General features: G+C 42.9%; 1 protein-coding gene across 1 annotated transcript in view; it reads right to left on the bottom strand.

Annotated features, from left to right (window-relative positions):
• Window positions 1-26,690, bottom strand: part of CARHSP1 (calcium regulated heat stable protein 1) — a 56,749-nt gene that overhangs the window by 9,228 nt on the left and 20,831 nt on the right. Inside the window, exons 2-3 of the mRNA XM_074964647.1 lie at window positions 12,068-12,260; window positions 8,641-8,763 (exon numbers count right to left, since the gene is read on the bottom strand). Of these exons, the coding sequence (XP_074820748.1) occupies window positions 8,641-8,763; window positions 12,068-12,240 (296 nt within the window). The 5' untranslated portion in view covers window positions 12,241-12,260. The remainder of the gene's footprint in view (window positions 1-8,640; window positions 8,764-12,067; window positions 12,261-26,690) is intronic.

Below are 26,690 nucleotides of genomic sequence, written 5' to 3'. Positions count from 1 at the left end.
AGGGCACACTGTGGACTCATATCCAGCTTCTTGTCCACTGAAACCCCTAGGTCCTTTTCGGCAGAACTGCTGCCGAGCCATTCGGTCCCCAGTCTGGACCGGTGCATGGGATTCTTCCGTCCTAAGTGCAGGAGTCTGCACTTGTCCTTGTTGAACCTCATCAGATTTCTTTTGGCCCAATCCTCTAATTTGTCTAGGGCCCTCTGTATCCTATCCCTACCCTCCAGCGTATCTACCTCTCCTCCCAGTTTAGTGTCATCTGCAAACTTGCTGAGGGTGCAATCCACACCATCCTCCAGATCATTTATGAAAATATTGAACAAAACCAGCCCGAGGACCGACCCTTGAGGCACTCCACTTGATACCGGCTGCCAACTAGACATGGAGCCATTGATCATGAGCCCGAAAATCTAGCCAACTTTCTATCCACTTTATAGTCCATTCATCCAGCCCATACTTCTTTAACTTGCTGGCAAGAATACTGTGGTAGACCGTGTCAAAAGCTTTGCTAAAGTCAAGGAACAACACGTCCACCGCTTTCCCCTCATCCACAGAGCCAGTTATCTCATCATAGAAGGCAATTAGATTAGTCAGGCATGCCACATTCTTAAGCAGCGCACCACACAGAGAACATGACACCAGTGCTCAGCCATGGTTTTGGCCCAAGGCGGCCCAAATGGTTTGGGGTCTGGCTACCTCAATAGCTGCCTGTTTGCCCATGTGAGACACTGTAGTTGCTATCCTATCCTTGGACCAAGCCACAGAATTGTCAGCCCCCAGAACATGCCACAAAACTCATCTTTTCTCTTGGCTACTTGGGATGCAGCAGACCAGGGGTCTAGGTTTGGGTTATTATCAACATCATTGTGGACACATACTGTTGTAGTTTTCAATGGGAAGTCCACTTTGCATTAGTATTATGTGTGAAAATACATGAATGGCAGAAAAACCTACGGAAAATCCTGCTCACTAATTTGCTCATTTCCATACCCCCCCCCAAATAACATTGAATGATCTGTTCCCCCTCTTCCTGTGGGAGCTAGTTCTACCTGCCATAACAGATCCTGCTTTGGATATTTCAGTATACCAATGAAAGCAACCCATCTGACTGGCAGTGTGGGAAGAAGACGGACGGCAGCCCTGGGCTAGGCAAAGCCACAGCCTGCCTCTGGTACTTTAGAACCAGCAATGGACTCAAATCAGAACACTCAGATCTGGATTTTCAACACCCCAAGATTCCGGTGAGCAGAGGGTTAAGGAGACAAGAGGTCCGACTGGGGAATATTGTTCAGGACCATCTCCTTTTAAAATGTAACAGAGGCAGGGCTGTGCAGAGCAGCTCTCTGCTTCCTTTTGCCACGCAAAAAGTCACTTGGGATATTCAAATGATAAAATCCAACCTGTGACTCAGCTAATGTGTTTCATGGAGCAGAGAAACAGGAAAGAGAGAGAGAAAGAGAGAGAGAGAAGAGTCTAAAACAGGCTATAAAAATCCAAAGGGATGCTTGGTCCACCTTTGGGCATGTTCATATGGTATAGCAATGGGATGGCAACTCCATGGAATTATAGTTTAACATGAACAGATTTCATTACTGGTGCACAGCAACAGATGGTATGTAGCCATTAACAACACGTGTTTTGTACAAAGCATCACTTCAACTCACTGCCGAGTCCTCATTTTTTGCTTCCATAGAAGTTCTGAGCGTTCAATCAAACATTATGACCTGTGCACTTGGACAAACCCCTGCTAATACAAATACTTCAAACTTGAAAAGCAGTGAGAAAGACCACGGCCAGGTTAGGTGCTTTAAGAGGAATCACACCACAGTATAAGCCTGGTAGCTCTCTGTTGTTTAAGGGATACGGTCACACTTGCCAGGCTTACCTCAATGAGGTTCTAAACTGGCAGATTCCAATAAGCAAAGAAACATTCTCCATTCAAGACAATTTCAGAGCTGTTGCACTGCGAGTTCCCTTGGTGCTGAAGCTTCGATTCTTTTGCTGGAATATTCACTTTCAATTCTGTCTCTCAGCTCAGAACTAGACTCACCTTCCGGAGAAAAATTACTACTTCTCATGTCTCCAATACATGATTTTATACCCCACTCTACAGGTACAAGAACAGCCCAAAGGGTGTTAAGGCAAGATGCTGGTCTTGCAACTCAACTGACAGCAAGTCAAAGAGGAGTTTGAAAAAGACAATCCCTACATTCTGCCAAAGAGTCTGGAAGGGTAACAAAGGCAATGTCTGATTTCCTTCATGCAACAGGAGTGTGACATCTAGATGTAAAAGGAGGTTGTCACGGCCCAAAGTAAAACTCTTGCCTTTCAGTAATCTCTTCTGATCGCAGACGTATGAATGTGTGGCCTGAAATGGAAATGCATCCCAGGGTATCCCCATTTACAAACTGTTTCTGGCTAACATAGCATCCTTAGTTACGGACGTAACGAACCTAGTTCTTCCAGAACTCATGCCCCAATACATTAGGAAACTACAGCAAGCCAGGGAATCTCTGCAAGGACTGTTTATGATGCAGAGGGGCGGGGAGAGAGGTAAGAGTAGGGAGTGCAAACAGAGAACCAGTTCTGAGAACTGGTTCACTAACACTGTGGTCAGGATATTCCAGCCTGAAGGACAGTGTGAAGGTCTCTGCAATGCAGCCGTTCCTCATTGGAGCCAAGTTCTAATAAACTGCAGAAAGCCACAGAAGCAAGATACATCACTTTCCCATTCCATGGGATCAGCTGCTCCTACAATGGTGTTTTCTGAAGCAGATGGTTCATTCACTTGTTAACATGCTCTGATGAGCTAGCTTCCAGTCTCACCTCTATAGTCAAGCCAGTTTAGGGCCAAATCCTGCTCTGCACTGTACAGGGTTGGGCAATAAACAAGCCTTCACTGCGTGCCCCCTAATGCTCACTAGAACACTAGCAACCGTCACCATGGGCACTCCCCAGCCCCAAGGGACCAGCAGCACACATGCTGCAGTGTGTACCTCGTACTATGCAGCAGCTTGTCATGTTCTCTTCCACACACTTCCCTGGCTATTCTGTCCTGCACCAGCAGGATGGTTTGGGAAACTGCTGACAAGCAAGCTCTGCAGGGATCTCCTCTACTACTGACTACCACACAAAAGCTTCAAAGCCCTCAGATTGTCATCCATCAGGAACTGCGCCCAGTCTTTTTGGGAAGGACAGATGGAGAACAAAGAATAAATTACAGTCATATGAGTTGTTATGCTTCAATGACAGTCAAGAATCCAGCATTTATGTGAGCCTCCGTTAGCCCCCATTAAATTGCTGGCTATGAAACCAAAACAATGGAGATAGGATATTCACAAGGACAGAAAATTTGCTATAATCGTTGCTGCTACAATAACACCGTTACCTTGGAGATAGTGGTTCATTTTAAAGCACTGCCTTGTGGTTAGAGAAGAGAAGGGATTAGAAGACCCTGCCAGGGAAAGTGGATTTTTCAAGCCCAGCTCTAAACAATGACAAAGTGCATGAAAGCCTTACAGCACTTGGTGGGCCATAACATCTTTCTAGTTTAATTACTTTTCATTATAATAAAATTAAGCCTTTCCAATAATCTCAAGGAAGCTTTTCAATAAAGGTACTTGGACTTCTGGAATCAATACTTAATGCAGAAGGCCAGAAAAAGTAGACACCACGAGTTTTGTGGATCAGCCTTGCTTTGGTTACACGTCAGGCAATACTGAGTTTTCACATCAGACGCTACTGAGAGTCATCATTTCAGAAGTGCTTCCAAAGGGAAATTCCACCACACACCTGCTGTGGGCACCACTACTACGGGGCTCCACATGGGCCTCAAGTTCTGCTCAAGCTGAACAGTTTGCAGGATCAGGGCCTGACTGCCTGTACCAGGAGAAAGAGTGAAACCGAATATACACAAGTGCTATCAAAGTAAAAACAAACTGAACCAGAGAACTTCTCCCCTCTGATCTCTTTCAACTCTAGTAAACTTAGGAGTTACTTGTTACAACGGTAGGTAAAACAGACAGAAGAATGGTTTAATTTGATGAGATACTTTTAGTTCGATGGACTTATGAGACACATTTGCATTGAAACATAACCTTGCTATTCCTCACAGCTGTGGGAGCAAATAAAAGAGGATCAGACAATCTTACCAAAGTTGCTCAGGAAAATCAAAACAAAATCCCAAGCATTACACTGCATTTCTTTACCTTAAAATCAGGGCTTCTGGTTTTAAGTTAAAGTAATGTTCATCTGTGGTGAGAAGCAGCCAGATTAACACTTGCTGTTTAGAATATCCACTGAGCTTCCCGCATTGTAGAGATGAGCAAAATTCAGTGGGGTCCCTTTTTATCTAACCCCCTAAAGTTGGTGAGTGCAGATAAAGGATTCAAGTTTTGTTCCAAAATGTCTGTGCTGCAAACCTGGTCAACCAGTTTCATGCCACTCCTAGTCAAATCTCACGTGAGAGAGGCCGGAGGCTGAAAAGCACACAGAAGAAGTGAACCCCTGTAAACACAGATCGTATGTTGAAAGTGACACTGTATAATGATAACTGAGTCATTAGAATCTACTGAGCCATTATGGGTTATACAACGCTCCTGAAATGAGCAATGCCCATTAATGAAGAACAGTGTTTCTAATTCCCAGTGCAAGATGCTGAAAAGCAAAGAGTTATTAAATCATCGTTTCTGCACTGCCTGGTGTCAGAAGACAGAGACAGTGACACTTCCATTCACTTTCAACCACAAAAGCTATTTCCACCTACCTGAACCACACTTCAGAATAATTAAAGAACACAGAACTTGTTGAAATCTTCAACACTTTGGTAATTGCACATATTAATAAGAGGGAGGGAAATGTCAACTATTTTAAAACTGTAGATCTGAAACTGAACATTTAAACTAAAGGCCCAATCCTGTTCTTATTAATATCAATGGAAAAACTCCCACTTACTTCAATGAGAGAAGAGTTAGACCCTAGACATATACAGCCTTCCAGTCCCACAAAACTTGGAAGTGTTAAACTTGCTAACCTGCTTATAAAACAGTATTTGGAAGGAAAACATAAAGCAACTCTGCATCAGACCATGATGGACTCAGAAAAACTGGACACCAGTAATAGTGGGATCATCAGGCAAAAAGAGCCAATCCTGAAATTACTCAGTAAAACACAAATGAGAGGCAGGGTGGTTCAGTAGATAAGGCACTAGACTGGGATTCAGGAGACCGATGTTCAATTCCCATCTTTGCCAACAGCCTGCCTGCTACCCTCCCACTCTCTGTCTGCCCTCTCTATTTCAACTGTAAGCTTTTCAGGGCAGGGGTCATCTTTTCCAATGTGTTTGTACAGAGCCAAACTGAGCCTAGCATGAGGCCCCAATCTAAGCTGAGACCTCTAGGCACTCCTGAAATACAAATAAATCATGACCACCACCATCAGTGGGGCTTGAACCTGCAGACACTCACTACTGGGGACAGTGCAGTGAAGAGCTCCAGCAGAAAAGCACTTCACCCAGAGATAAGTTTGCAAGAGCACATGCATTGTTTGCTAGTCTGGCAGGCGTAGGGGAGGTTAATAATGCACATGACACTGCATTATCGAAGTGGTACATATTTATCAAGAACTGCACTTGCTCCAACTTCTACACCACCAGTATCACTGAAATAGGAGCCAGGTGGAGCCAGAGTAAATAAGTGCCCCTATTTAAACAAAGAATTACTGAAGGATCAACACAAGGGAAGGTGCTGAGGAGGCAAACACGGTACAATCTCAAACTCCATGTGTTTGAACAAATTGAACCTATATGGAAAGGATGTGAAGAGAAGAAATTTTTCAGTTGCTTATATACCAATGCTAGGTGTGTGGGACACACGCGAGAGGAACAGGTAATTCTCATTGATGAGAAAAAAATTGCGGTTACTGGTATTCCTGATAGCTGGTGGGATATTTCACATGATTGTAATGTTAAAATCGTCAGTTATAACCTGCTCAGGAAGGAGAGAGTGGGTAAAAGAGATGGGGAGGAGAGGGTCACTCTACGTTAAAGACACTATCACCTGTTTCAGGATCACTGATAACTAAGAACTACAAGACCTTGAATGCACATGGATCAATTCCTAACTCACAAAACCCGAGGACGGCTACTAGTGGAGGCTTGTTACAGGCCACCAAATCAACCCAGAGAGCAGGATAAATTACTCCTTAAACACTCATCTGTAAAGAAAACCTGTGATGCTGCTGGGCACCAATATGGGCACCGTATAAGCACAACATAAGAACACAAGAACGGCCCTACTGGGCCAGACCAAAGGTCCATCTAGCCCAGTATCCTGTCTTCTGACAATGGCCAACGCCAAGTGCCCCAGAGGGAATGAAAAGAACAGGTAATCATCAAGTGATCCATCCCGTCACCCATTCTCAGCATCTAGCAAACAGAGGGTAGGGACACCATCCCTGCCCATCCTGCATGAATTCATCTAGTTCTTTTTTGAACCCTGCTATAGTCTTGGCCTTCAGAACATCCTCTGGCAAGGAGTTCCACAGGTTGACTGTGCGTTGTGTGAAAAAATCCTTCCTTTTGTTTGTTTTAAACCTGCTGCCTATTAATTTCATTTGGTGACCCCTAGTTCTTGTGTTATGAGAAGGAGCAAATAACACTTCCTTATTTACTTTCTCCACACCAGTCATGATTTTATAGACCTCTATCATAATCCCCCCAGAGTCATCTCTTTTCCAAGCTGAAAAGTCCCAGTCTTTTTAATCACTCCTAATACGGAAGCTGTTCCATGCCCCTAATCATTTTTGTAGCCCTTTTCTGAACCTTTTCCAATTCCAATATATCTTATTTGAGATGGGGCAACCACATCTGCACACAGTATTCAAGATGTGGGTGTACCATGGATTTATTTAGAGGCAATATGATATTTTCTGTCTTATTATCTATCCCTTTCTTAATGATTCCCAATATTTTGTTTGCTTTTTTGACTGCTGCTGCACATTAAGTGGATGTTTTCAGAGAAGTATCCACAATGACCCCAAGATCATAGAATCATAGAATATCAGGGTTGGAAGGGACCTCAGGAGGTCATCTAGTCCAACCCCCTGCTCAAAGCAGGACCAATCCCCAATTTTTGCTCCAGATCCCTAAATGGCCCCCTCAAGGATTGAACTCACAACCCTGGGTTTAGCAGGCCAATTTTCAAACCACTGAGCTATCCCTCCCCCCTTTCTTGAGTGGTAACAGCTAATTTAGACACCATCATTTTATATTTATAGTTGGGATTATGTTTTCCAATGTGCATTACTTTGCATGTATCAACATTTAATTTCATCTGCCATTTTGTTGCCCAGTCACCCAGTTTTGAGAGATCCTTCTGTAGCTCTTCGCAGTCTGCCTGGGACTTAACTATCTTGAGTAGTTTTGTTTCATCTGCAAATTTTGCCACCTCACTGTTTACCCCTTTTTCCAGATCATTTATGAATATGTTGAATAGGACTGGGCCCAGTACAGACCCTTGGGGGACACCACTATTTACCTCTCTCCATTCTGAAAACTGACCATTTATTCCTCTTCTTTGTTTCCTATCTTTTAACCAGTTACCAATCCATGAGAGGACCTTCCCTCTTATCCCATGACATCTTACTTTGCTTAAGAGCCTTTGGTGAGGGACCTTGTCAAAGGCTTTCTGAAAATCTAAGTACGCTATATCCACTGGATCCCCCTTGTCCATATGCTTCTCCACCCCCTCAAAGAATTCTAGTAGATTGGTGTGGCATGATTTCCATTTACAAAAACCATGTTGACTCTTCCCCAACAAATTATGTTCATCTATGTGTCTGACAATTCTGTTCTTTACTATCATTTCAACTAGTTTTCCCAGTACTGAAATCAGGCTTACCGGCCTATAATTGCCAGAATCACCTCCGGAGCCCTTTTTAAAAATTGGAGGTCTCATGACCTCCATTCTGGAGGTCTCATGAAGCCAGTAGGAAACATCACTTGGAGTTTCTAAAAATCATAGATGATAATTTTTTAACAAAAAGGGTATTGCACCCAATACAAGTTAACTTGATTTTGAACTTCATTATGACAAATGACAATGAACTAACCACTGGCCTGTAAATTGGTGGTTACCTAGGGACCAGTGATCACGATCTGATTACATTTATTGCGGGCAAACAGAAGACAATCAGTAATATAGATACTTGATGCTTCAAAAGGGCTAATTTCCCAAAGGTGAGGAAAGTTATGAGAGAAATTGATTGGGAAGAAAACTTAAGAGGGAAAAAAGTGAATGAAAATTGGCAGCTCTTGGCCTTTCTGGAAGGTATGCTTTAATCAAACACAAGTAATTGGACTCAATGCAGAACACACTGGGTGAAATGTAAAGGCCTGTGACATACAGAAGGTCAGGCTAGATGATCTAATAGTCCCTTCTGGCCTAAAAATCTATGACTTTATAGTATTGCTCAATAACCAGATTAGCCTACTACTTTCCATAATATTTGCATATTTTTCTGCACTGAGGTTAAAGTTTCACAACACAGACCCCATTATAACCTGAGTAATGGGGGGGAAAAAGAGGGGAAAGGAGATTGCCAATCAGCTGTAAATTACAACATCCAACTTGAAAGACTTACTCAGAAATGTGTACAAAGATGTCTGGCCCTCCATCCGCAGGAGTAATGAAGCCATGGCCTTTGGAGCGACAGAAGCATTTACAGACTCCTTTATAGACAGGGCCTTCAGAGGCCCGCACGGTCCTGCATAGGGAGAGGGACACAAATAAGCAGTTCATGTTCAGTTATATGTGGGCTTCCACCAACACCAGAGCTAGAGAATACCATCCACACTGAATACAACAGTCCAAATGTTCAGTCACACGCCACTAACATGTCTCTCTGTGCAAACTATTTTAACATACAGTATCATATGCTACACACATCTTATCTAGCACCCAATGGCCTTTGAAAATGGGTCAAAATCAATACAGATCTATGCTGGTGCTGTAGTCCGGCAGCTGGCACCTTTAAACACAGGTACTGGGATTGCTTTAGAGTACAGATTTTCTGGAAGTGGCTATTCACACAGAGCAGTAGTCTTGTCCCAGGCTCCCACGTAGACATTTATATAACTGTTGCTATAGGGCCTGAGCCAATGAAGTCAATATAAGGACTCCCAGTGACTACAGCGGACTTTGGATCAGGCCCTTAACTGGTGTGGATAACATCCACCCATGAAAAAAAGCTGATCTGCCATTTCCCCTGATTGTCACCAGACCTACAATAGCTGTCACTGAATAGGCAATTGGTATGATAAAGCATGGGATGTACTGATCATGAAAAAATTTACTTCAGTGAACAGGGATAAATATGCTCATGATAATTTTGTGATTTAGCCATTTTGTCCTCTCAGCTATGCCTATTTGGATACCCAGCAGCCAAACTGCCTGTCTAAATACCTTACAGATCTACCAGGTTGTAATGAAGTTCACTCCATTTTCACTGACTGTGCTCCCCACTTGTAATGGTTTTTCCTTTGCTGTGATTGTTACGATCACCTGGCCAATATTCAGCTTTATCTTTATACCGACACACTCTCTTTCTTTTTCTTCTCCACCTGTGACTCTCTAGAATGGTTACTTAAACACACAGAATAAAAAAGACCATGCAAGATGTTTGCACCCCAGCCATCACAGGCAAGTGTTCTCCCTACATTACAGATATTCCCCACGAAGGCACAGGGAGGTTAAGTGATGGGCCCAAAGTTCTGCATTCAGCTAAGTAAAGGACTGTAAGAAAGAGAGTGTGGAGATAAATAAATAATGTTGTAGCAGAAAATGGCGGGCCTTGTGCAAAAAATAGTGGAAATGCCAGGCAATAGCCAAGAATGAGACACCTGGATTCTGGGGGACCTGAGGAAGCGGAGGCATATTCATGTGGCTGAATAGATAACGTTAAAGTTACACAGCAGCAGGACACGAACCATGGTCCATTCATGGCTGCATTAGCTTCTTCACCCCCCCTTTCACTTTGTGCCTGATTCTGTGGTACTGTTTGTTTGTTTGTTTGTTTGTTGTGCTGCTGCCACCATGTGGAACCCAGTCGAAAGTTGGCGGGAGGTGGGAACGTAGCGTTTCAGTTTGTCAACAGCCCTTCTGACCTCTCCCTTGCTCGCACTGTAGCCGATTCTCTCTCATTTCTGAGCTGCTGGCTGGATGCCATTATGAGTTGGCTAACCCCCAGTAAGTCATTTGTATTGCCACTTAGACAAGCCCTAATTTTCACAATGTAGGTCACTTTCAGAGGGTTTATTTAGATATGAGTGAATTGAAAAATCTCTTAAAAGAAAATCTGCTCTGTTCCTGAATCACTCATTTAAACCCACAAGCCCCAGAAAACTGGACAGAAAATTTAAATAACCACATACAGTATTGAAAAAAGTGTCCACAAATAACTTCATTTCTACCTCCAAAAGTGAACTAAGGGCCTGATCCTGTGAGTATTTATTACTGGGTATAACACTTACTGCCCTGAGTAATCCATTGACTTCAAATCAGCCTATTCAGGGAAACAAAGCACTCCTCCCAGCAGTGATTATAGGAGAAGACCTCAAATCTGTAATGAACCAACTGAAAGTGGAGAATTTCAGGTCACCTGCATCAGAAATGAATTTAAAAGATCTAACTAGTGCAATAAGATGTTTGCCACCACAGTCTTTCTTTCCATACAGCTTAGGACTCTGAACTGGCTTAGAGCTCCTTTTGTTTAAAAAGGGCAATCAAAATTAACAGCTGTTTTAATTTTCAGGGTTACCAAATCAGCAAGATTCTGACAACTAACAGTGATTAGAGAATCGCAGGAGCTCCCCCCCACCCACCAAAAAAAACAAACAAAAAAAACAAACACCCTAAGTCTTTAAGAGCTGGAGTGGAGATTAATGACTGATAGTTAGAGCCTATAATTTAGTCATAGGAAAAGTCTAACCCTAGGTAGTTTTCAAGGTCACATCAAGCCCAGACATCAAACTGGGCAAGCACTTCATGAGGTTTTTTTAAAACCATAAATGGTCCATTATAAAGGTTCAGAGCAACTGAAGTATTTTGTAATTAACATCATGTTAAGTTCACCTCTTCTGGTGTGGCTGTTGTTTTTTTTTAAACTCACTTTGAACACAACTGCTAATATAAATAACCTCAATCTTAATTCTCCTATGAATCAGTAATGTTAATTTCTGACAAGAGAAGCTGGGTTACACAGCAGCAAAACACAGCTGCAAACATACCAAGCCAACTAGATGCAGAAGCACTTAAAATATAGACAAACTGAAAGACTGAGGTCTTAGTGATGTAGCATTTTACTGTGAGGTCTGCTTGGACAGACCCCTGCTCCCATAAAGACCTCATTCCAGGATTGGGGTCCAATGGCTGAAAACAGCTTCATATTATATACATGCAGTGTAGTTGTACTCGTGTGGGTCCCAGAATATTAGAGAGACAAGCTGTGTGAGGTAATATCCTTTACTGGACCAGTTACAGCCTGATCCAAAGTTAATAGAAATCAAGGGAAAGACTCCCATTGCCTTCAGTGGGCTTTGGAGCACAGCTGTATTGTGCAGATTTGCTCTTTATCACAGGCCCATGTTATACGTTCAGTCAAAAGTGACCAGACTGTGACCTCTTTGGGGAAGACACTCCGGCAATATTTATTTCACCAGGCCACTCTGGATACACCTTGTCTTGGTAGAATCCTAAGGGGCCTGCACTGGATGGGTGGGTCATGGAGGGTGAAGGATCAGGACAAGGCAGACTGCACTGGAGGATCAGGGTCTTAACTAATTAAAAACAACCACAACCACACACACACTTTGTAAGGCAGCTTCAAGCAACCCACAAACGCAGCATCCAGCCAAACCCAACAAGGACAGAGTTATACCAGGAAAGCTAGTATATACCTTGAATAACTCTATTAAACTTGTTTTTTGTGCAGATTCACAGAACACTATTAAAAGAGGTCATATGTCAATAGGTGTCCTTCCCTCCTCCCACGTTGCTCCCCCAATACTCACGCTGAAAACGTCCTGGTCCGACGAGTTGGAAGAGGGCTCGGGATAAGGTAACCTCGCATGGGAGATGGAGAACGATCTCTTGTTCTGCGGTTTTCGGGCAGGCGGAGAGAACGTGGAGACCCTGGAGAAGTGGGGGACTGCTCAGAAGCTGAAGATGTGGGCTCAGAAGACATTCCTGATCCCTGAGGAATATCTACCGGGGGGAGGAAATTCTGATTTAGTACAAGATTTTGACCTTTTCAGTAAAGATCATAATTTTCCAGCTTCTATTAAGTCATCAAAGCGGGGTCACTTCCCTGCACCCATATTCCCAGATATTAATGCACCAAGGCATACTGCTATGTGCAGGATCATATTACGTACATTTTCTATCAGCTAGTTCTCACGAACTGCATCGGGAAATTCCCACAGAAAATTTCCAAAGGCCATCTGTTGGCTCAAAGATTTGCTGCCCTATTTCCAACATAGCTAGTCTCATTTGATGTATATTGACAATTTACCTATATAAAAAAACCCATAAAATTAAAAAGCATTCCTAGGTTCCTGCCTAAGACATTTTTTTATTTGATAAAACAGATTAAAGTCTGCATTCTCTACAGGCTTGGAGGCAGAAAATCTGGGAATGGTCCTAAACCCTGATCCAGAATCAAAGGCCTGGCCTGCCTCCACTCATAGAAGAAGTGGAATTTCTATTGGAAACACACAGCTCTTTTTTCTTTCCTTTTACTTGGTAACTGGAAGGGAATTTTTTTAGGTATATGAAAAGTGCTGGATTTGCAGCCCAGGAGACTGAAATCTGTTTACACCACAGAACAGGTACTGCAGAGGCCGTGGAAGTGCAAGCCATATTCAGCAGAACTCAGCCCAGACCAGGAGGAACCATCACTAGGGAAAAGATAAGTGAGGCCAGGTCTATGCTAGGAGCGCTTTGCTGGTAGAGCTATGCCAGTATATTATACCAGCAAAGTGCTCCTAGCGTAGACACAGACTACACCAGCAAAAACTTTTATCGATATACCTTATTCCATGCACCCCCACCCGCAGTGAAATAAGCTATTCCAACAAAACTGCTGGGTTTTTTTGGTACAGCTGCATTTACACTACACAGCTGTGTTGGTCAGAGGTCACAAACTAATCACACCCATGAGTGACGAGCTATGCTGGGAAACGTTTGTAGTGCAGAACTGACCCTATTCTCCCAATCAGTCAAATTCTTGGTCTTCTTGTCAAAACTCCGCAAAAGGGTGTCACATTGATAAGAACATATCTACCCACTGGGGCTAGACTGAGACCACACTGCAGTTCAATGGTAACTGTCTGTCCCTACCACCTGGGTTGGATTCAGACCAATGATGGAGAGGCAAATACTCCATATTTAAATTAAGAATCCCAATCCCATGAACACCAGCCAGTCTTGTCCTTACCCACTTTGAATAGCAGGAAAGGAAAAAAGGTCTTTTCCTTTCCTTACCCCAATCTCAAGTTCTGTGTTTCTAATGACACAAACAATCCAAAACTCTCAGGAGTTTATTTTCCCAGCATTACAGGACTGAGACCATGTCACACACACGAAAAGCCTCATTTAAGGCATGGGAGTGGTGATGAGGAATACAAAAGCCAGAAAAAATAAAAACCTCTTACTGAAAGGACTAGCCAGGGAAACAAGGGAAAGAAAAGCTTCCCAAATTGCATTTGACTGGTTTTGTCCAGTTACAGTCAGACACCTTCTTGTTGGGGCTACAGTATATGCTTATACCCTGTGTATTTCTCCTGAGTGAAACCCCTGTTGAATTGGTTTCATATGGCAGTGCAAAAGGATCCTGGTTTAATTATTTTTAAATGTAATAGCATTAATTTTTTTAATTTAATACATAAACAACTGCTATAGCTGCTGGTACATGGAGTAGAAACCCACTGACAACATCACCTACGATTTAAGCTTCTCTTTTCTCTTACTTTCATGTATATTTCAGTGAATAACAGAAGAGTAAACAACAGCACTTTGAAGTACTGAGTCTCTCTTTGACACACCTCCACCCACTCACCCATCCACTTGAAGGAATGTGATCAAGGGCTCCTCTACACACAGATGCTGTACTGCTTAATTATACCAATGTAGTAGGACAACTCCCCCAGTGTGGGCACACTTACACCAGAGTAAAAGTGCTTACCCCGATATAGCTATACTGGTATAACTGGGAATACGGGGGCATAAGCTATACTGGTATAACTGCATCCACACTATAGGCTGTAGCAATGTAACAGCTCCAGAAAACATATCACCAAGACCAAGAGCTGATTCAAACTGGAGTTTTTCAAACTAGACAAAAGAAACCCATCTCACACCCTGCTCAGACTCCTACACACCCCTTCCCATGAATTATGGAGCGAATCCTTAGGTGACAGTTAAAAGAGTCACATTCTTGCTGTCAATACAACAATTCCATTCCCATTAGTTCCTTATTGAAACTATCAAGTATGAAATTAAAGCAGCCTCTTTAGAATGAAGACATCAGGGAAAAACCTTTCTTGGTTTAATTACTTGAGGTGTCAAGAGGGTAAGGTGGAAGAGACAAGATCCTCATGTTCCCTTTAGCAAGGCTTGAACTTTTCACACCACATTCTCAAGGGCACCAACGCCCTGCTGAAATAAATGCTTTTTTCAGATTATTTGGACACAGATGGTTCCTTGGGGTACGTCTATACGTACAGCACCACAGCAGCGTCACTGTACCGACACAGCGGCGCTGCTGCAGATACTCTATGCTGAAAGGCAAGACCTCTCCCGTTGGCATAAAAACCCTGTCTCCGTGAGCAGCGTAAGCTATGTTGGCTGGAGAAGCTCTCCCGCTGACACAATGCTGCGCACATGAACGCTTATGATGGTGTAACGTATGTTGCTGGAGGAAGAGTGGAATATTCACACCCCTGAGCGACGTAAGTTTTGTCGACATAGGCTGTAGTGTAGACACAGCCTTAGAGTCATTGGCCAATGTCAGCCCTGATGTAAGTGGGCTCAACATTTGGCAGGGATTGGGACAACAGTGCCAAAGCCATAGGGTTTCCCAATTTTTTTTCCTAGTGATTTGCTGAACAAGCTTTTGCTGAGGAAGTCAAGAAGAGACCCCAGTGTTACAACTGAAACTCAAAAGGTCTCTATTTATTTTCTTTGCTCTCAAGGGCTGAGCATCCCCAATGGCAGTAGAGACCTAAGATGTCTCCAACGAACCCTAAAGCAAAAGTAAAACAGAGGTGATTTAAAATTCCAGTTTGAAAACTGAACAAATCAGAGGTGACATGGGCTGTTGCACCAGCATCAGTACAAATTTTTACAAAGAAGCCAGGCTTTTACCAGGTTATATACATTTGAATCCACTCGTCAGGGGACACAGAGAGGAAACCCTTGGCATTTTGCTTATATCTATAACAAGCAAAGCACAAGGTAACTGTGTTTCCCCTGTGCCTTGTAAAGCAGGGGAGGATGGGAAGCAGCCGGAAGCACATTAATCTATTTTAGTTTGATATATAGATGGCCTGCAAAGACATTTACACACAAAAAGGCTATAAAGATTTTGAAGTGTGCTGACTCACCTTACTGTTTCACTTTATCCTAACCCTGTGCCCTTTGCATTGTTGACATAAAATAAAATGTGATCAATGTCCAAAAAAGGGCTTACCGTTCATCTGTAAGGTATTTGTAACCCTTTGTACTCTCCCCTCTTCTCCCCCTCCCTTCCCCCCGCCCACCCCATGACCAAAGCAGATGTATTTCCCTGGCTCTCACTTATTATTCGTATTACAGTAGGGCCCAGAGGTTGTAAATCAGGATCAGAACCTAGATGTTACATAAAAACACAGAGTAAGAGACAGCCCTTGCCTTAGAGGGCTAATCACCTAATTTCAAGCACGATGCAACAAGGAAATGCAACAAATAAACCAAAGGAACAGGACAGGGACAGTGAAGACAGAAGTAATAGAAGATCTGCAAAGACAGCCAGATAGTTGTGAATCAACTGATGTAAAGAAATAAAAGCAATCTGCCAACAGAGTGCAAACTGGGAATGTCTTACATGCCATGGAACGCCTTTGGACAAGACATTTCAGGAAAGGTTCATGATTTTGCCTCGATTTCTGTTGGGGGTTTACTTGCTTGAGCATTGCATCTAATTAGTATTACAGATAACATGAATCAATAACTTCCTGAAGAATCACACTCCTTGTACGTATTGGTACTTTAAAATGTTTGCATTTGTTAAAACATGTGCTTTTAGAGTATTACTGCTAAAGTAAATGGGGCATTTATTTCCATGCAAGTACAATATAGTTAGCAGGCCAACATTTCAAAAGCATCTAAATCCCATTCAAAGTCAATGGGATTTAGGAGCCTATGTCACTTATTAAAATTTTACCTAGTATCCATTCAAATCAGTCACAGTCTGTACTCATCAGCAGATTGAGGGACTCGGGTCTAACTCAACCACTGAAACCTCAAGGAAAATGCTACTTTAAGAGGCTTAATCTCCAGCTTCTTACTGGGCTAACAATCCGGAACCACAAACTCACTAGACACATTATAACATTCAACACCATACACATTCTTTAGAGATGCCCCCGGTACATATCTTCCATGAAGAGTATGTCTACACTACGAAATTAGGTCGATTTTATAGAAGTCGATCTTTAGAAATCGATTGTATACAGTCGATTGTGTATGTCCCCACTAAGCGCATTAAATCGGTGGAGTGCGTCCTCAATACCGTGGCTAGCATTGACTCACGGAGTGGTGCACTGTGGATAGCTATCCCACAGTTCCCACAGTCTCCGCTCCCCATTGGAATTCTGGGTTAAGCTCCCAATGCCTGATGGGGCAAAAATATTGCCGCAGGTGGTTTTGGGTACATGTCGTCAGTCTCCCCTCCTTCTCTCCCTCCGTGAAAGCAACGGCAGACAATCGTTTCGCGCCTGTTTTCCTGGGTTACCCATGCAGAGGCCACAGCATGGCAAGCATGGAGCCCACTCAGCTCACCACTGCTGTTGTGAGCATTGTAAACATCTCGCGCATTATCCTGCAGTATGTGCAGAACCTGGCTAAGAGACTCCAGTGCGAGGACGATTGTGAGGAGGACCTGGACACAGACATTCCTGAAAGCACGGGCTGTGGCAATTGGGACATCATGGCGGCAGTGGGGCTGGCTGATACATTGGAACACCAATTCTGGGCCCCGCAAACAAGCACAGATTGGTGGGACCGCATAGTGTTGCGGGTATAGGATGATTCACAGTGGCTGCCACTTTCCTTGAACTTTGTGAGTTGCTTTCCCCCACCCTGAAGCGCAGGAATACCAAGATGAGAGCTGCCCTGACAGTTGAGAAGTGAGTGGCAATAGCCCTGTGGAAGCTTGCAATGCCTGACTGCTACCCGTCAGTCGGGAATCAATTTGGAGAGTGCAAATCTACTGTGGCGACTGCTGTGATCAAAGTAGCCAATGCAATCACTGACCTTCTGTTATCAAGGGCAGTGACTCTGGGAAATGTGCAGGTCATAGTGGATGGTTTTGCTGCAACGGGTTTCCCTAATTGTGGTGGAGCAATAGACAGAATGCATATCTCTATCTTGGCACCAGACCACCTTGCCAATCAGTATGTAAACTGCAAGGGGTACTTCTCAATGGTGCTGCAAGCACTGGTGGATCACAAGGGACATTTCACCGACATCAACGTGGGATGGCTGGAAAAGGTGCATGACGCTCGCATTTTTAGGAACTCCAGGCTGTTCGAGCAGCTGCAAGAAGGGACTTACTTCCCAGACCAGAAAATTACCGTTGGGGATGTTGAAATGCCAATAGTTATCCTTGGGGACCCAGCCTACCCCTTGCTCCCATGGCTCATGAAGCCGTACACAGGCAGCCTGGACAGTAGTAAGGAGTAGTTCAACTATAGGCTGAGCAAGTGCAGAATGGTGGCAGAATGTGCCTTTGGACATTTAAAAGCCTGCTGGTGCTGTTTGCTGACTAGGTTAGACCTCAGTGCAACCAACAATCCCATTGTTATTGCTGCTTGCTGTGTGCTCCATAATATCTGTGAGAGTAAGGGGAGATGTTTATGGCGGGGTGGGAGGTTGAAGAAAATCACCTGGCGGCCGATTTGGAGCAGCCAGACACCAGGGCGATTAGAAGAGCACAGCTGGGCGCGCTGCACATCAGAGAGGCTTTGAAACCAGTTTCATGACTGGCCAGGCTATGGTGTGACAGCTGTGTGTTTTTCTCCTTGATGCAAACCCACCCCCTTTGTTGATTTTAATTCTCTGTAAGCCAACCACCCTCCCCCCTTTGATCACAGCTGGCAAAGGAAATAAAGTAACTATTGTTTTGAAACCATGCATTCTTTCTTTATTAATTAAAAAAAAGTGAGATAACTGACAAGGTAGCCTGGGTGGGGTGGGGTGGGGGAGGAGGGAAGGACAAGGCCACTTTGCTTATTGTAGCCACACTACAAATCAAAACTGTTTGAATGACAGCCTCCTGTTGCTTGGGCCATCCTCTGGAGTGGAGTGGCTCGGTGCCCGGAGCCTTCTCCTCCTGCCTTCCCCCCCCCCCCACGTTCTTGGTAGTCTTGGTGAGGAGGATACAGAACTTGGGGAGGAGGGCAGGTGGTTATACAATGGATGCAGTGGGGGTCTGTGCTCTTGTTGGCTTTCCTGCAGCTCATCATGTCCGTTTGCTCCCCCATTAGCCTTAGCATCACCTCCTGCTGTGCTCATCGTGGTCACTTAATGCTTTCCTGGCCTCTGCCACTGAATGCCTCCATGCATTAAGCTGTGCCCTATCAGTGCGGGAGGACTGCATAAGCGCCAAAAACATGTCATCGCGAGTGCGTTTTTTTCGCCTTCTAATCTGCGATAACTTCAGGGACAGAGATGATAGGGGAAGCACAGAAACATTTGCACCTGTGGGGGGATAAAAAGGGAGAGTAAAATTTAAGATGATACATTTCTGAGAACAAAAGGGAGACTCTTTCACAGTGAATCAAGCAATTCACAGCAGACAGCACATGTGCTTTAGGTACAAGGTCACATTTTGCCTTTTCTATTGAGCGCCTGCTGGTATGGTGACACATCACACATGGCTGGGCAACCGAATTCCATTTCCAGGCAACCATGGTAAGTCAAAGGGTACGCGGGGTTAGCTTCTTATGCCTTCATAACATGTGGGAATGGTTTCAAACAGCAGCGCCATCCTTTCCCATAGAAAGCAATGTCGGTTGGGTTTCACATTTAAAAGGAGGGGCTGCGGTTTTCGGGTGGATGTGCAGCACACACCTCCCTCCACCCCTCCGCGTGGCTATTCTCTGAGATGATCCCTTCACCCCTCCCCCTGCCACATGGCTATTCTCCGGGATGATCCCTTTCACCCAAGTGCAAACAGCCCAGCATGAACAGGGTCCTTTTACTGTTCCCTTACAAAAATTCCCCTATTTCAACCAGGTGACCATGAATGATATCACTCTCCTGAGGCTGACATAGAAAGATATAGACCGAATGTTGCTTGAATGCGACCAAAACCCAGAACCATTCACTGCCATGCTTGGTGCTGCAATGATTCCAGACTACTTGCTACTGGCTTGGTGTGGTAAAGTGTCCTACCATGGAGGACGAAATAAGGCAGCCCTCCCCAAAAACCTTCTGCAAAAGCTTTCAGAGTACCTCCAGGAGAGCTTCATGGAGATGTCCCTGGAGGATTCCCGCTACATCCCCAGACACGTTAACAAATTTTTCCAGTAGCTGTACTGGCCGCAAATACATCCCAAGTCTTCAGGGCAAATCAAACATTAAACACTATTGCTTTTAAACCCTGTACTGTAGTTACAAATGTGCACTCACCAGAGGTGCCTTCTCCGGCTTCAGGGTCGGGGATCCTAACTTGGAAGGGTATTGGTTCCAGGGTGATGAAAAGTTCCTGGCTGCCGGGGAGAACGATTCTCCTCCTCCTCCTCTTCCTCATCCACAAAATCCTCCTCCCTGTTTCATAAGAGTCCCCCCTTGCAGGTGTACACAGACAGTGGTGGGGTAGTGGTCGGGTCCCTCCTAGAATGGCATGCAGCTGATCATAGAAGCGGCACGTATGGGGCTCTGACCTGGAGCAACTGTTTGCCTCCTTTGTCTTTTGGTAGGCTTGCCTGAGCTCCTTAACTTTCACGTGGCACTGCTGTGTGTCCCTGTTGTAGCCTCTCTCCATCATACCCTGTGTGATTTTGGCATACATATTAGCATTTCTTCTTTTTGATCGGAGTTCGGCCTGCACAGATTCTTCTCCCCATACAGCAATCAGATCCAGTGTCTCCCTTTTGGTCCATGCTGGAGCTCGTTTGCGATTCTGGGGGGATTGCATGGTCACCTGTAATGCTGAGCTCGCCACGCTGACCAAACAGGAAATGAAATTCAAAAGTTCCCAGGGCTTTTCCTGTGTACCTGGCTAGCGCATCGCAGTTCAAAGTGCTGTCCAGAGCAGTCACATTGGAGCACTCTGGGATAGCTCCCAGAGACCAATACCATCGAATTGCCTCTGCACTACCCCAAATTCAACCCAGCAAGGTCGATTTTAGCGCTACTCCCCTCGCCGAGGAGGAGTACAGAAGTTGATTTTAAGAGCCCTTTAGGTTGACAGAACGGGGTTGGTTGTGTAGAAGCAGTCATTTTAAAATCGACCTAACACGGCTAAATTCGACCTAACCCTGTAGTGTAGACCAGGGCAGAGTGAAAAACAAAATATTTCCAAAATACTTACAATCCAATCAATTAAAATATAAATTCCTAACACTGTTTGGAAATAGGGTTTTACACAATCAATATGTATTCTGATGACAAAAATATAACGTGGCAGATTGGCCCTACAAACAATACCGACTGTATAACCTACAAGCCACTGACAACAGCAACTTTATTGTCAAAGACGACAAGGGAAGGGTTATAGGAGCATTGATCAAGGACGATCTGGTGCATTTCTGTAGTTTATGTTATCTCCGTGAGACGAAGTATTTTCTAAATATCAGCAATGTTACTGAAAAGAAACCTAGAAAGCTGTCATGTCAAAGTTTATGATAATATATTTAAAATATGTCATAAAGCCCTGAGCTGAAACAGGTTCCTGCAGGGGTCAGGCTGCATAGTCAAAACTAAGGTAAATGTTAACACAGCTGAGATTTCAATGGAGTGTAAGGGAATCATGTGATGAACTCCCAATTGACCCTAACTCCCAAAAGGCTCCTCTTAAAATGCCATCCCATAAAATTATTCTAGAATAGTCTTGACTGAAGGAAATCTTATCATGGCCTTTTCAACCAGATGAGAGGACACTCTACTTAAGGTCTTCCCACAATCCCAAACAGGTGACTATTTCTGCTAAAATTATTAGCAGTGAAAGGGAGTTAATGTTGATATTTCAGTGTTCATCGATAGGGTTCAGAATTAATGTTGTGAACATAGTAACACAACTGAGGACAACTGACAACTCTCACAACTATTGATTCTCTATTTACAGACTCAATAGACAGCACTGCAGAGGGTCCCACTGAAAGATTTTTCTTCATTACATTTGGCTTTTTAAAAATGTCTCTCTGTACGTTCTAATATGGCCCCCATCATGGGGGTATCTGAGCATCGATTGAAATGAATTTTATATTCACAACACACTCACAAGCCAGGAAGTGTGATCCCCATTTGACAGATGGGGAAATGGAAGTCCAAAAAGGTTAGGTGATTTATTCATGGACCACGGTCACACAGGAATCTACAGCAGACACTGAAATTTAACCCAAGTCCCCTGCATTCCACTCTGGTTTCTCAGCCACACGATGACCCTTGCTTACAAATATATAGGTACAGCTAATTTTTACAATCTCTTCAAGGGCTTTTCTGGGATTTAAATCAGATCCTCATACCCACAGAGCACGAATCATACGTCTAGGCCAACAAATTTAAACTCTGCAAAGACAGGGTTCACAAGAAGAGAGTTGGTTTGTTGCACAGGTTCAAGCTAACCCTCATTTTCAAAATGAACAAACAGTTTTAAGGCAGCTTGCATCCATTTGTAGTTTCATTTGAAACAGAGGTTTCATCAGTAAGAAGCATTTCAGCCTGGAACTACATACGCTGGTGGAATGGAAAACATCATCTCTGAGTACTGTTTTCAATTCCAAGCAAAAAGGTCCTGCTCCAACAACAGAGCACAGTCTAATTCCAAGTGAAAAATTCCTTATGCATTAGTGCAATGCTAGCTAATCCCAAACAGATGGCACGAAGTATAAATGCAGGGTTTTCTGAAGGTATCTGAACATTTTCTTAACTGAGCCCTGGCAAAGGTGACACAGGTAGGGGTAGATGGCACTTTGTTTTAGTCGTGGGGAGGACAGAAGAGAGAAGAAAGTGTAAGTTAAGGCACAGAACAGTAAGTAAGGAGATATAGATTCTGTTTCTGCACTACTACTATCTCTGTGTGTGGCTAAGTCCTTTAACAATGATGTGCCTCAGTTTCCCCACTTGTACAACTGGAGTTAACAATACTTTGTTAACTCAAAAGTGGTTATGAGGATTAACTCAGGAGTCTGCTGAGATTCTTTTATGCTATGGCGTTGAGTGCCATGGAAATGCCAATAAATAAATAGAAACAGAAGGTGAAGATGCAGAGTTCTTGCTACCTGCTGAAAAATAAACCCATCTGTTTTTAACAGCCTTACATTTGCTCTCTCTCTCTCACATACACATACACACACACACTTACTTCACTGGACATTTTCCAACTATAAGCCTGGATCAATATGCTTGTATTTTGCATTTATTTAATTTATTTATTTATTGTTAAGATTACAGACACTTTGAAGGATAGACTTCCATTGCCTCAAAGCCCCAGGCACCTTTGAGGCTCCACTCTGACAGACATCAGGTATCTATCAGAATGGAGCCCCAAAGGTGCCTGGCGCTTTGAGGCAATAAGCTGATATAATTGATATGTATAAATGAAATAGCAAAATATTTAGATGGTGCCATTTATAGCATCAATATAACTTTATACATAGGTGTGAGATTTTCACTTAGATGTTTTTGAAAACCCCACCCAGATGTCAACTAAAATACGAGCAGATTTAAACACAAAATACTCTGTAATTATTAACAAATGTAACCTTCCATCAAAGCATATTATATATTAGGGCTGTCAATTAATCACAGTTAATTCACACGATTAACTAAAAAAATTAATCGTGATTAAAAAAATTTATCACGATTAATCACACTGTTAAAGAATAGATTACCAATTGAAATTTACTAAATATTTTTGGATGTTTTTCTACATTTTCAAATAAATTGATTGCAATTACAACACAGAATACAAAGTGTACAGTGCTCACTTTATATTACTATTTTTTATTACAAATATTTGCACTGTAAAAATGATAAACAAAAGAAATAGTATTTTTTCAATTCACCTCACACAAGTACTGTAGTGCAATCTCTTTATCATGAAAGCGCAACTTACATATGTAGAATTTTTTTTTTACATAACTGCACTCAAAAAAACAAAACAATGTAAAACTTTAGAGCCTACAAGTCCACTCAGTCCTACTTCTTGTTCAGCCAATTGCTAAGACAAACAAGTTTGTTTACATTTACGGGACAAAATGCTGCCCGCGTCTTATTTACAATGTCACCTGAAAGTGAGAACGGGTGTTTGCATGGCACTTTTGTAGTTGGCATTGCAAAGTATTTACATGCCAGATGTGCTAAACATTCGTATGCCCCTTCCTGCTTCAACCACAATTCCAGAGGACATGCTTCCAGGCTGATGACGCTCATTAAAAAAAGATGCGTTAATTAAATTTGTGACTGAACTCCTTGGGGGAGAATTATATGTCTCCTGCTCTGTGTTTTACCCATATTCTGCCATATATTTCATGTTATAACAGTCTCAGCTGATGACCTGGCACATGTTGTTCATTTTAATCACATATTTTCACTGCAGATCTGACAAAACGCAAAGAAGGTACCAATGTGAGATTTCTAAAGATAGCTACAGCACTTGACCCAAGGTTTAAGAATCTGAAGTGCCTTCCAAAATCTGAGAGGGATGAGGTGTGGAGCATGCTTTCAGAAGCCTTAAAAGAGCAACACTCTGATGCGGAAACTACAGAACGGAACCCCCAAAAAAGAAAATCAACCTTCTGCTGGTGGCATCTGACTCAGATGATGAAAATGAATTTGCATTGGTCCGTGCTGCTTTGGATCATTATCGAGCAGAACCCGTCATCGAGCAGAACCATGTCCTCTGGAATGGTGGTTGAAGCAGGAAGGGACTTATGAATCTTTAGCACATCTGGCATATAAATATCTTTTGGGGCCAGCTACAACAGTGCCATGCAAACACCAGTTCTCACTTTCAGGTGACACTGTAAACAAGAAGGAGGCAGCATTATCTCCTGCAAATGTAAACAAACTTGTTTGTCTGAGTGATTGGCTGAACAAGAAGTAGGACTGAGTGGACTTGTAGGCTCTAAAGATTACATTGCTTTATTTTTGAGTGCAGTTTTTTTTTGTTTTGTTTTGTTTTTTTACACAATTCTACATTTGTAAGTTTAACTTTCATGGTAAAGAGGTTGCACTACAATACTTGTTATGGGGGAATTGAAAAATACCATTTCTTTTATCATTTTTATAGCGCAAACATTTGTAATTAAAAATAATAATATAAAGTGAGCACTGTACACTTTGTATTCTGTGTGGTCACTGAAATCAATATATTTGAAAATGTAGAAAACATCCAAAAATATTTAAATAAATTGTATTCTATTATTCTTTAACAGTGCGATTTATCACACAATCATGATTAATTTTTTAATTGCTTGATGGCCCTAATATATATAGATATACACACACGCATATACACAAGAATGCTAAGTATTTTTTTGCTGTTTATCTTTTTCAAACAACTAATAGAACATTTGAATGACATGGGAACGCCAACATATGATATATAAATATAGGATCTGTCAAATACACATCACATCAGTAACAGTACTTGGAAGCTATTCCTTACTCTGGGGTATTGTGATCTTTATTCTGAAATTTCCTATTAAGTGCTGCAAAAACCTACTGAGATAGGTTAAAAAGTTAGAGGGGGAGAGAATATTAACTATGCAAAAGATACCCCTATTTGTAGGCTATATAAAAAGTCATTTTTTATTGTCATTGTCCTCTTTGTGCACCCCACACCCTAAACGAAGCCTCCAGTCCCTCAAAAAATGCAGACACTATTTTCCCAAAGTGATGAATTCCTACTGGCACCATAATAGACTACAAAGGAAATCTAATCTCCCTTTTGACCAGGACAGGGGCCATGAAACTAAACAGACAAGTTATGAGAGACATTTCAAGAAATCTCTCAGCTTGGGTACATATATGCCGCTGTAGCACTTCAGTGACAGGAGGGGTTCTCCCATTGGCATACATAATCCACCTCTCCGAGGGGCAGTAGGTAGGTCGATGTAAGAATTCTAGACCTAGCACTGTCTGCACTAGGGGTTAGGCTGGCATAGCTACATCTCTTAGGGGTGTGGAATTTTCATGCCCCTGAGAGACATAGCTAGGCTGATGGAAGTTCCCAAGATAGACCAGCTCCTTATGAACAGTTTCTCTTTCACTTGCAAAACACAATAGCATCTACATCCAGTCCATACAGCTTCAAAGGGATTATCATTTGAAAACTCAGCTGGGCATATTCCAATGTCTCCATGTGCAGTAACATCAGAGCATGAAGAAGAGACCTGGGCTCGCTGTAGCTGGGGCACAACATCAGCTAGACAGAAGACAGTAGTGTGCCTGAAAGTGGTCCCTGAGAGCATACAGTACTGAATACATGTGCACGGGCACAAACAGGCCTGCTTAGCTATTCTGCATAAAGCCTGGTATCCTGTGGCATGAGATTAGATTTAAAGGGACGCTGTCAACACCACATTTGTGAAGCTGACTAATTTTTTAAAACCCCAGTTTCTGATAGATGATGTGTCCGGAATTTACTTCCTTTTAAAAATCTTTTTTCAAGGGTTTTCCTGTTCTTCTGTTGATGTTCACAAGGGTGTTTTCAACAAGGGAGAAAATTACTAGTATTGATGAAACTGACTCTACAAATACCTTTCTCCATCCTCTGCTCCCTGCTCCTATCCGGCGAAGAGGGATCACTTAGGCGACTCTGCTCTCTCACTCTCCTCTTCTGAAGAAACTGCTCTGCCCCAAAATGTGGTGTCAATCCCTCCTAAGACTCCTATCCCTTTCAACATATGCAAAATTTCTACTCAGCCAAGGCAACCAGACAAGCAGGTTTCTCCAGCCTTCAACTATACTCTGACATGCCAGGTGCACATTCAAAGCTTCGTTCAAAGTACTCATCCTTTGAGAGCACTGAGCTCCTATTCCCAAACCACAGCAAAGTCAAGTACTTACAAAACAAAGATTGTGAAATAGCTTGTCCAAGAGTTTCCCCTTTACTAATATACTAGTTTGCATATGAGGAAACTTTCCAAGACTCCTACAGATACGTCAATTAACACTAAAGTCCAGAGCGGTTGCACTGTGCTTTTG

This window comes from Natator depressus, chromosome 10, assembly GCF_965152275.1.
Source record: "Natator depressus isolate rNatDep1 chromosome 10, rNatDep2.hap1, whole genome shotgun sequence".
Taxonomy (NCBI): Eukaryota; Metazoa; Chordata; order Testudines; family Cheloniidae; genus Natator; species Natator depressus.
The sequence above is the reverse complement of the archived record's forward strand: the minus strand, read 5'-3'. Positions and strand labels throughout refer to the sequence as shown.